Raw genomic sequence first — 12,874 nt, 5'->3', positions numbered from 1 at the left:
TAAGTGTGTATTTAAAAGAAAATTGTTTAATTTTATTTGTTTTAGTACTATATTATTATTAATATCATTGTTTTTCATTTTGTATTTTTGGAACTTTATTATTATGTTTTATTTTTAATTGTATTTTTATTATTATGCAGTTTTTTATAATTGTTTATACAATACTAATACAACAACTACTACTACACATAATCATTTTCAATCAAAAATGCATTATACACAGTATGGTTAATTTTATTTCATTTTTATTGGCAAAAAGCATAAAACAGTGATTAAAAAAATTGTTCTGTATTCTGCCTAACAGATGAAATAACCTCTATTGTTTATAAAACTGCACACATTTTTCAACTGTTTTATAATTATTATTTTTTTATTCCAAGTGTGAATTGCACAACAAGCTGCACCACTTTTGGTATCATTCATGAAATGTATGCTATAGAAACAAGTATAATACTTGCAGTTAAAGGTTTGTTCAAATATCTAACCCTACGTATTGAGCAAGCACTCGTCACAACAATTTGACTGAAGAAATTGCCACAGATTGGATTCATAAAACTGGCAACAGAATAAAAAAAACTGTTACCCAGAATAACACTTCAGAAAAAAAATATCCCCTTTTAGGATTTCCAACACACAGCTGAGCCCTCTGAGATTTCTCTAAAGTGGAATTTGTGGAAAAAGTCTATTACTGTAGGAACGCATCCCAGTGTGAGATCACAGTGGGCTCCTTGTTGTGAAAAGACAATGTAGCAGTAATTGACATGTCAGTTTTCGCCAGATTGCCAGACGGCTGGAGTTTTTGCTGCATCATGTTTGTTTGTTTGCGTGTGTGTCTGCAGGAACACACACACGTGTGTATACAGATCCACTGGCTGGACAGTGTATCATCCTGTTTATGTATACCTCCAGGGATGATTATTAATCCAATAATTAAACATTTATTGCCAACAGCACCTGCTCTCCTTTCTTTCGGTGACCCTTGGGGACTCAATCACACCATCACGGGAAACCAGAGGATAGGAAGTGGGGAGGGAGGGGTGAGGGAGGAAGGAGAGCGAGACTGAGAAAGCAATAGTAGGAAGGGTGGGGAAAAAGAGCAGCGATTCGGGAGGCTCATCAGACAGCCAGATTCTTTCACACCAGCGAGGTGTTATTGTGCAGAAGGACAAACGTGTGTGAAGTTATGTGACTCCAGAACAAAGGACAAAAGACCAGGACGAATTTAACACGTTCCACAAGAGAAGAACAACAGAAGGATGAAAGAGGGGTGCCCCCCTTCATTGAGACATCCCTCCTGGCGCTGACAACTCATGAGAAAAGTTCTTCTTCTGCCTGAATGGACTTTTATTGTAATTTTCCTACAACATCTGATTGTTTCCAATAGGACTGAATTGAGGAAATGAGACTTTGAAGAGTGAGGAACTCTAACCTCTTCTCTCAGCCTCACTCTTAGAACGAGAGGACTGTCAAACACATTACAGGAGGGACAGAAGAGCACATAAAAAGAAAGAGGGGCCACATCCCTCCGCAGCTACAGCAGAGATGCTGCGCTACCTGATAAAGACGTTTCTACAGATGAATCTGTTCACCGATACCATCCGTGATGCCACCAACGGAACCGATCTGTTCTTCAACATCTCCTCTATCCCATCATTCAACTCATCTCTGCTGGACTGGGCTAACTTCACTGGTCTCAATGGTAAGGGCTATCTTTCTTCTTTTCGTTGTTTTAATGTAGAGTTAAAAGAGTCTAGTTATGATAATGGCAACACTTTACAATAAGGACAACTGTATTGGTAACCTGCAGTTATTACGTACAGAGATATTTCTACCTGATTTAAAGTAGTTTTGGTGATATAAATTCGTTTTTAGGTTGATTTAGCAATATTCATATTTTTGATGTAAATAAATATATATTTATATGTATTCATGTACGTATTTATATGTGTGCCAAATTTTATTAATATATATTCAAGCATTAAGTAATGTAGAAATACATCTATTAATGTTAAAATGTTTTAACTGACACCTGGCCAAATTAAATAAATGGTAGGAAAGTTTTGTTTATTATTAGTTTGTGTTAAATAGAGCCTTATTGTAAATTTAAAAAAAGATTTTTTTTTATTCTGAGATATAACTTTCAGTCTGAGATTGATGTATTATGTATCACTGTGCAGCTGAGATCTAACGTTTCTCAGGTCATCTGAGAAAAGTTTGCTTTATGTTGTACAAGTTATGTGTATCAGATGAGTAGCTTTTTTAATTACTGTAGGTATAAGAAAAAGTTATCAAATTATATCATGTTTTATTTTAGAATGAATGTGCTAGCTAGTTTCTGAGATATTTGAATTGATCTTCCACTTTTGGAGCAAATTTGATTTCAATAGACCTACAGTATATTATACAAGAAAGTTATCAGGTAAGAATTTGGGCTTGAAATGATTGATTTGATTCATTGAATTTGTCTGAAGTTTTCATGGTCTTTAGTTTCTCAACCATAATCAGCCAAACATACTCAGTGTGGCTCAATATTGATGGGATGATTCACTTATTTTTCTAATCAATTGATCATGGATCCAGCTGAAGATCTGCACAGAATATTAAATAAGAAGAATATTGAATCCCTCAAATTGTTCTGACCAGCTGTGCCTTGACGATCTGATTTGAAAAGTCCTGTTGAAATGTAGTTGTCCCTTATAGAAGCTTTCTATACATGAATGATGTGGTGAATCTGTATGGGTGCATTTCCTCCATTGTCACAGAGTGTGAGAGTGTCTTTAAGCAGTGTGTGTAATGGGAATCTCCCGCTGTGGAGTTCTGCTCAGTGGAGGTAATGACAGAGAGCTGTGTGAGTATGTGTTAAGGTAATTAGGAGGAGGTTATTTTACTTTGATGCCCGTTTAATGAGCTTTCACGATGCATGTGGCAGTGTTGAGATCAATAGCACATACTTCCTAAACACACGTCTCCATTCATTCTTATCACGCTTAGGTTATTTTCTCCATCTCTCAAACTCTCTTTCTGTGCTGGAGCTCAGCTGACAGACTGACTCACTCACTTACTGTCTTCTCACATGCTGTCTGTTCCATCAGCTATCATTCTCATGCCTGTCTTTTGTTAAGAAAACCTTTCCTTTCCTTTCCTTTCCTTTCCTTTCCTTTCCTTGATTCATCCGTCATTCTTCTTTCTTTCTTTCTTTCTTCCATCCATCCATCCATCCATCCATCCATCCATCCATCCATCCTTCCATCCTTCCTTCCTTTCTTTTCATCCATCCTTTCTTTCTTTCCATCCATCCAACCATCCATCATCCCTTCCTTCCTTTCTTTTCATCCATCCGTCTATCCATCTTTTCTTTCTTTCTTTCCATCCATCCATCATTTTCCTTCCTTTAGACACTCTCTTCCTTTTTTCCCCCTTCATTCTTTTATTTACTTCTTTTCATCATTCTTTCCTTCCTTCGACTATCTTCCCAACTTTAACATTTTTTCTTTTTCAGATTTTTTTTTTCCATTTCCACCCCTCTCGCTTCCATGTTGTGTCTCTTTCACTCCTCTTCATATGCTGATGGTTAACTTAATGTGCTCTAGACTCCTTGCTCCGTGTCAGTGTACAGTTTCATTCACAGCTGCTATGTGGATGGGAGAGTGAGAAAGAGAGAGAGATTGACAGAGAGAGAAGAAAAGAAAGAGATTTGTTTCCCCTGAGATGGTCATGTAGGAGGTAAATTTGCTTTTGAAATGTACCTTTGAAAAGAAGCTTATCACAGCTTGTGTTATCTGATTTAGTGAGAAATTATAATACTGAGACTGTAGCACCATTGAGACCTCTGCTCCCTCTGCGCGGAGTGTGTGTGTGTGTGTGAGAGAGGGAGTTTGGATGCTACATGATCAAAACCAATACTTCCCCTGTCCTTTTCCCCAAACACTGCCAACACTGCACTGATTGAAAGCACAAAACACACTTGAACACACTGCCCAGCTCTGGGCAGCACCTTCCCGTCTGCTGACAGATATGAATTTGAATTTTGCATCATGCTGTGTCTGTTTGGCCTCCCGTGTTTTATGAGCTTATTGAGAACTTTCTGAATATGCTGTCATTGTGTAAATACATTTTGCACTAAATTCCCTATCATTTTCAGTATTCATTTTGCACTAGTATTTTTATAATTTTCTTAAAATGAATATAGTACTTGATCTAATAGCTTCAGGAAATGCTTTGGGCTAATGTGTGAGTATCTAGGTACTTGTGTGTGTGTGTGTGTGTGTGTGTGTGTGTGTGTATACGTGCTTATGAGTAAATAAAGAGATAAGACCTGATACTGCACTTCTGTCTTTGTATGTTTCATGTCTGTGTTGATCGCCAGTGAGTTTGTCCACTGCGTTCACCAATACGATGTGCTGATTTCTATTAAATGAGTACTAAGCCGGCTGCCAGTCCTCTCAACTAATTGAAGACAGGGAAAATCAATAGTGCCTGATAACTAATCCAGGAAGTAATGGTGAATTCACAGAGACAGTGTCTATAGGACTCTTGTGGTAATGCATAGCTGACCAATGTGTCTGCATCTGGATTTTTTTGCCGAGAATGGTATGTTTTATCAATAAGGTGTAAAAAAGTTGTTGTTGTATTGCCCTCACCTTATGAGCCTTTCACTCCCTTTGTGCATGTCCATTCATTTTCTAGACATGTCTGAAAAAATATCTGATGTTATGTATTGTATGCAATAAAAAATGCTAAATAAACAATTGTTCTTAATGCAATTTTTCAAATGTATAATGCATCGCTAACCAGTGTGACTCTGTCTTTTTAGTTGAAGATGAAACAACTTCATTTATGTTTTCTGTTCTGCCATTTCAATTGTCATATTTAGTGCTTTTGATTGCAAAAGTGTCCTTTGTGTTTTAGTCCCAGCTCTATCTGGAATGAAAGTCCAGACCCCTTTGATTTGGTTTGTGTAAAGTTTTCTGTTTTTCAGAATGGTAATTGACACTTTTTCGGTGACAATCCAGCCTGTCATGATATCTTATTTCAGTGACTAATCTGACAATGAGTATAAATTCATGAATCTACAATAAACAGTGACAGCAAATGAGTTTTGCCATATGAGGAAGCGCATTGCACCTGAGGTGGTTGCAAGGTTTCCAATGGATTCCTGTGCTTTCACGTCAATGCAGCTTCCTATTATGCTTTGAGTGTATGAATGGGTCTGATATACACATTTTAATGAGGCCACTCGGTTTCAGTGTGTCAGAGGCAGTGACAGGCCGTTCTCTCACTTTATAAATCTCTATTAGTTTGTTCGCAAACGTACTGTATATCTGAGGGAGTATAATTTAGCAGGTTTGATTCAATCAGAGCCGAGTCAGCACTTCCATAATGCGCTGTACTTTATTATATATACATCATTTTGTATTTACACTTTATAAAGTCATTTCATGTAGCTGTGTCTACACAATGATGCAGCACAGAAGAGCTGTATATTTTTTTCCTTTTCCTTTTCTATTTTTGCCCATTATTAATCCATATCACAGTAGGGGGCTGATCCCATGTTCTCTAATTGGCTGTGTTATTGTTGAGGGTAACGGGGTCGTGTTTTAATCCCGCTGTGATAATGTATGTGTTCCTGTGCTCAGAGAGGTCAAGTGGGCTCAGCCCGCTCTCATCTCATGGGTCTTTTAGTCCCTCCGGGCTTAAATAAGGCATCTTTAGGGCTGCAAACCTCCTATATTTATCATGCCTTAGTGCTTGTTCTTCTTCATTCATGTCCAGATTTGCCAACATTCTGATGTGTGAATGAATAACTGGGATAAAATAATTTTATCCCAGCCTAATAAAAGATTGATATTGTCACCAAAAAAAAAAAAATGCCACTAGATGAAATAAGAAAATAAAAACAACAACAACAACAAAACTGTTTACCATGGTGCATTTTTGTAAAGGAGGTTTATGTATACATATGTTTTGAAGTTGTTAATCCAATTATTCATTCACATTAGTAAATTGTTAACAAATCTTAAAATCAGTAAAGATGGATAGGAACCAATTTACCGTTGTAAATTATGAAAAGGATTGACCCAGTTACAGTACTTATTCACCTGTGCTAGACCCTTGTGTGAATTACAGGAATGTTCTGGATTCATGACAGTTATAAATTCCTACAGTGTTTGTTCATTAGAAGATTTTGGTATTGAGTTTTGCATTGAACTGCCAGAGTAAAAGCAAACAAGTGGTTCATATCCACACAATCACGTTTATCCAATGCAATTATAGAAAGATGGTTTCTAGTACACATAGAGAACATGTTTTTGTTACTTTTAGCACTTATTACAAGTGAATGGTTTTCACTGTGACAGGTCCATTGTGCTACAGTTTATCAGCAAATAAAATCTTAACACCTCCCTCCTCAACTGTAAGATATGCAATATAAATGGAACAGCATGGACACACATCCAGCTATGTTTATTCATAATACAACCTGGAATGCAAATCAGCCCCACATCTGTGCCCATTCCAAAGGTTTCCACCATCATTAACACACTAATCATATGAGCTGAGACACACACACACACATTTTTAATGCGACAGAGGTTAACTCCTCAACCACCAGTGATTAAATCTGACATTTTCACTGCAGCCTGAGACAGTTCAGTTGGTCAAGCTTTAGATCAGCAAAGGAAGATAAAATATTATCAGATAAAGAGACTATCTATCTATCTATCTATCTATCTATCTATCTATCTATCTATCTATCTATCTATCTATCTATCTATCTATCTATCTATCTATCTATCTATCTATCTATCCATGGACATAATTGTATTCATCACACACTGCTTCTCTCCTTCCACCTAATCTATATGTCTCTCCATCTGTCTCTCCCTCTCACATTATTTCAAGCGATTTCTCTCCCCTACATCAGTCCTTCAGAGTGTCAGGCTATGAATAACATTGTGAGGAGCAGTGTGTCATGTAGTAGCAAATGACTGTCATTTCTGCTCCTGGGCGGACAGATGAGCTCCCTCAAGCTTACAGTTTTTTCTGAATGCTTAAGCGCTAATCGTGATTCTTGTAGCACAATTTCTAAAACTATTAATACGTATAGCAAAACCACCCACTGAGTTTGCAAAACTAAAAGCACAAACACTGCTATGCACTCAGTTTGCAATTTCGTAACACACACTTTGCAAAACTGTAGCACAATTCACTGCACAACACTCTTTTTGCAGAACTTTAAACACAACTCACTGCTTACACTCAATTACCAAATTTCCAACACACTCCAGCAAAATTATACACATGTATGGCTATCATTAACACTATTTTGCCACCTGTCTGGCACACTTTCACATGTGAAAACTGTTTTAGATAATTAGTGCACTTTGCAATCAGGCTAAGCACTATAAATAATAAGCCACAGGTAAGCTGTCTGTGTGGAGTACAATGGAAGGAGCAGTAAGAGTGAGAAGAGTGAGAATCTGAGGAGGCCGAGGGAGAGCACGTGGAGGTGAAGAGGTTGGAGGAAGAGGACGTGGAGGTGAAGAAGCGAGAGGGTTAGAGGAAGTTAGAGGAAGAGGACAAGGAGGAGCAAGAAGAGGATGAGGGGGGGAAAGAGGAAGGGTAAGAAGAGTAAGAAATAGAATAACTGATGACATCAGAGCTACAATAGTGGACCGTGTCATCAACCATGGGATGACCCTGAGGGAAGCTGGCCAACGGGTTCAGCCTAATTTGAGCCACTACACTGTGGCAAGCATCATTAGGGCATTTTGAAATGAGAATCGGTAAGTACTTTGTAGCACTGCCATACTCTAATGAGAAACACAACAGTACCATACATGCAAAAATACTGAAATTGTTACTTTACAGAATTGGTAGATGTCCAGATGTTGGGGGCAGAGGAAGAATGTTTACTCCAGAGCAAGAGACCCATATAGTGAACATGGTGATTGCCAATAATGCAATAAGACTGTGCGGAATACAGCAGCGCATAATAGATAATGACACCATCTTTCAAAATATACACAGTGTAAGCATTTCTGCACTAAGTCGTGTACTTGCGCGCCACAGAATAAGAATGAAGCAAATTTACAGAGTTCCTTTCGAGAGAAACACAGAACGTGTAAAGCAACTGCGATATGACTATGTGCAGATAAGCTATAGTGTCATTGGTTCTGGATTTGGAAGTGCATACTGTAGTGCTGTGCATGGGCCTGATGTGTTGCATTTGTTTTGTCTTGTCCAGAGAGTGATGGAACTAGAAGCAGATGCCATGGGACATGAGCTACTTTTTGTAGATGAGGCCGGTTTTAACCAGGAGACATGGCAGGAACATTACTGGACACCGTGCCATCATCAATGTCCCAGGACAACGTGGTGGTAACATAACCATGTGTGCAGCTATAAGCCAAAATGGTGTTGTTCACCATCATGCAACCATAGGCCCATACAACACTGCACACATTATTGCATTCCTGGACACCTTACATGACATGCTCACTGTTCAGAGACCAGAGCATACCCGATATGTCATCATATGGGACAATGTTAGTTTCCATAGGGCTGCTTTGGTCTGCAACTGGTTTACAGACCACCCATCCTTCATGGCACTCAACCTCCCTCCATACTCTCCATTCTTAAATCCCATCGAGGAGTTCTTCTCTGCCTGGCGCTGGAAAGTGTACGACCGTCATCCTCATCAACAGGTAGCCCTTTTACAGGCAATGGAGGAGGCATGTGGAGATATTGACCAGGCATCATGTCAGGCCTGGATACGGCATTCAAGGAGATATTTACCCCGGTGCCTTGGACTGGAGGATATCGCATGCCATGTGGACGAAATTTTGTGGCCGGACCCTGAAAGACGACATGATGTAGGCTGATTGTCTATTTTGTGTTCTGACCTTGTCTTGGTTTTGATGAGTGTAAAAAAAACACCAATACTTAAAGTTTGGATCCTTGTATGTTTACATGACACTATGACAAAAGTATGACCTCAAATTGACGTCTGTACACAGAGAAAGCAAAAGCCAGGTGTGTTTTGTATTCATACCATCAGTGTGAAGTTGGCACATTGTGTGCTTAGTAGATGATGGCTTGTGTTTACTGTTTGATACGAAAACACAATTTTTACGAAGGTGTGAAGAGTTAATCTAGCTGTGTTCCCTTTTGCAAGAGAACTATGTTTTGATAATTAGGTGAAAGGTTTTCTTATTTGTGTGAAAAAGCCAATAGCCAATAGTTACAAAAAATGTGCTTAAGCAATCAGAAAAAACTGTAATCAGACACAAACTTATTCACTCTATACCCTCCACAACTCCTCCCTGTCGCTGACAAGCTAATCCAGGGTTTTTATAGCCCCTGAGGCTCCGGATGATATGCAGAGTTATGTACATATCAAAATGTGCATGGAAATCAGTCACCGACTCCATCTGCATGTGTGAAGGTGACTAGCGCAGGGAAGGCGGGTTCTCCAAAGACCTGGCAACCCAGTGGTGTTCACATGCATATGTAAATGACTTCAAAATTAACCTTCTCAACTGCTTCAGCAGTATGATTATAAGTAGGGTATTGCAGACATGTACTTGAAGAAGGAAATAGATGTAGATAACCATATTTAATTAAGCAACCTCGTGTTAAATGTACGTGCCATACGATTTAAATTTAATTAATGCACTACATAATTAATAACTAAAAGTAGTAGAATCAGACTTTATTTAATTAATATTTAGAATGTAGGTTTGTGTGCTTCTAAGTGCAAAATTACACACCTCAGGCATGATTGATGACAACGATCCTGTCCTGTTTTATAAATATTAACCTGTCAATCAACCTAGCAGTGTAGCAATGAATATTTTTTTCTATCTCTGACTATATTACACACTTTATGCTGATACCATTACATCGCCTTGAATGAAAATCCCTCAAAATGTATTAGATATTTCAATTATAGCACTGTACATTGAATCAATTTATTTGTGACAGAGTAGTTCAGCTGTGAGCCGAAATGAATGCGGTGTCATTCCTTTGGGGGAAAATCAAGTAGGCGTGAAGTCAATGAAAGTGTGGGGTTCACTGGATGACGGAGGGGTCAGGGAGAGAGAGGGGTCATGACCCCAAACCCTCCTTCTCATCGTTACATAGCACTGAGTTCATTTATTTCTCTCTGTCTGAGACAAGTCAATGACAGAAGTCTATTCTGCCTGCAGCTGAGCGGTCCAGTCCGTAACCCTACACATCTGCCCCTCTGCTTTCTTATGCAAATGAGTGTGATTCCTCCAGCCATTATGGAGAGCTTCGTGTGCATACACACAGATGTGCATAAGTTCACTCATGCAGGCACACACTTACATTTGCATACATTCATTAACATTAAAATCACATGCATTTATGCGTGATAAAACTATTGTTTACAGAGATAAATGGGTGGACATATAGAATGAGATGCATTTGCATGCACATTTCCAATGGGCTAGTTTTTACATTTATATTACATTTCTGCATATAGCAGGCGCTTTTATCCAAAGCGACTTACATTCAAGCTATACAATTTTATTTTTACTAGTATGTGTGTTCTTTTTCCATTGTCTGTGCTACTGCAGACCGTACGGACAATAATCATCATGAATATTCATGCAGGCACACTGATTTGCACAAGCGGTTTTAACAAATTAGATGTTCTTTTTGGAAGATTAGTAGAAATAATTTGACTTTAATGAGTAAATGGCTTGTCAGATTAATGAAAGCATTTAATATCCCATAACTTGTCTAAAGTTTTTTGATAGATTCTAGCATGTATACAAAGACAGTCAATATGCAGAAAGGGATTTTGTTTAAGAATAGAATAATTTTTCCAATTCATAATAATGAACATGAATTTATATATATATATATATATATATATATATATATATATATATATATATATATATATATATATATATATATATATATATATATTTATTTATATAATACGCTATGATTTATGGCTGTGGATTTTTCACCATTATGCTATGTTAGTCTTTGTCAGGATGTGATTCCAGTGGATATTGATTGATTAACTTGTATCGCTAAGAGCCCACTGATTAGAGAGAGCGGACAGGATGGATGAATCTTTCTCTCAGTCTGTTGAGAGGCGATGCCTGCAGTGAACCTCGTCCAAGCCAATCAATGTGTATTTCACACTTAAACTATAATTAAGTCGTTAGAGGGAAGCAGTGTCAGTCCTGCTTGGGTGCTTGCACACACTTCACACACACACACACACACACACACACACACACACACACACACACACACACACACACACACACACACACACACACACACACACACACACACACACACACACGTACGCACACACACACACACACACTGTATATTGTGTAATAATGTGTGAAAGGCTGTGCTGTGCCATTCATTGTAACATGTCTCTATTAAATCACTCTAAGGACAACTGCAGATCTGAGATAACAGCAAGTGTAAACAACAACAGTAACTTAATCTTCACCTGCTGTGCTGCTGAATAATTACACTTTGAGCTGTGTCACAGAGTGACAGATTAGAGTCCATGATTGATAAATTAAATTTAGGTAAGCTTTTATGATATTACATTGATGGTGATGCATACTCTTAATTTTTAAAACCCTCAGCCATAAATCAAAGCAAATGATGAAATATTGTTAAAGATGTCTGCTTGTGTGTCTGAAACATCATTAAATATAATAGTTTAATTTATAATAACAGAAATGTGTATTGAAAAGTACGTTGTTTTTTATGTTAGGAAAATGTGTGTAAAAGAAGGTGAATATTTTTTTGTGACCATTTCTTTGAAGATTTTACCATTTTTAGTCACAGTTTAGCTTTTTGCAGTTGCTTTTGCTGTGTGACAAATGAATTTTCAAAGTTGAAAATTTGCAGGTAGGCTCTTAATTAATATGAGGTCATAAAAACTGCATGAACACTAGTTTGCCACTAGTTTGCAGCTGATCTGTGGTTTCAAATTAATTAATACATTTTCAAATAATAATAATACAGAAGAGCTGTCAAAAGAACAGTGACAGGTTAACATGATCTATTTGACTGTGGTGCAAATTTTTTTTCTTACTGTTTCGGTGGATTTTTAGTTGTGTTTGCTACGGGAAGCTTCGCAATCACTATTGCTCATACTTAACCCTTAACCCTTAACCCTAAGTATTAAACGTTGCTCTTACTTGCACTGTTTATGCTGTTAACATCCTAAGTCAACCAGGAATATCCTAGTAATCACCTATAACATCCTAGCAGTCAGTTAGAACACCCTAGCAACCACCCACTCATAATTTGACTATAATGGACTGTAGTTGATTGTTTAAAGAAAGGGTGTGTTCACCTGAGGAAGATAACAGTGTTGGTGGAACGCTTGATTAGTATTCAGTCTCTGTGATACTGCAGAGAACCTTTGAGATCCTCAGCGTGGAGGATTGTGGGAAAACCTTTAGCTTTACAGCATCCTCACAGTGAAAGAGAGAGAGAGAGAGAGAGAGAGAGAGAATAGTACACTTTACCCAGAATGCTGGAGTGCAAATCAAGTACAGGGCAGAGGGAGCTTGAGTACCTGATTCAGAAAAGAATCTATTCAGCTCAAAGCGACCAGATCCACAATCAACAATTCAAGAGGAAAGTGCAAATAAAGTCTTCAAGTGGGTGAGAAAGAGAGGGTGATGGCGTCAGAACGGGCAGAAGCCGGCAGAGATGCCCTCTGTGTCCCAGCATCTGATCGAAATTTAATAAGTGTATTAGGATTGGCAGCTACACTCTCTGGCCGCCCTGGACATTAGCATAAAGCTATTTATTAGTCTGATTTCCCTGGCTGAGAGTGACCCGGCTCTGAATC

The 12,874-nt window shown here is 38.1% G+C and overlaps 1 protein-coding gene across 4 annotated transcripts in view; it reads left to right on the top strand.

The window, feature by feature from the left end:
• Positions 1–1,539: 1,539 nt before the first annotated feature.
• Positions 1,540–12,874, top strand: part of LOC132132096 (roundabout homolog 3-like) — a 137,333-nt gene continuing 125,998 nt past the window's right edge. For all 4 annotated transcript variants that reach the window (XM_059544347.1, XM_059544346.1, XM_059544350.1 and 1 more), the window contains exon 1: positions 1,540–1,699. In XM_059544347.1, the coding sequence (XP_059400330.1) occupies positions 1,543–1,699 (157 nt within the window). In that variant the 5' untranslated portion in view covers positions 1,540–1,542. The remainder of the gene's footprint in view (positions 1,700–12,874) is intronic.

This window comes from Carassius carassius, chromosome 49, assembly GCF_963082965.1.
Source record: "Carassius carassius chromosome 49, fCarCar2.1, whole genome shotgun sequence".
NCBI lineage: Eukaryota > Metazoa > Chordata > Actinopteri > Cypriniformes > Cyprinidae > Carassius > Carassius carassius.
The sequence above is the reverse complement of the archived record's forward strand: the minus strand, read 5'-3'. Positions and strand labels throughout refer to the sequence as shown.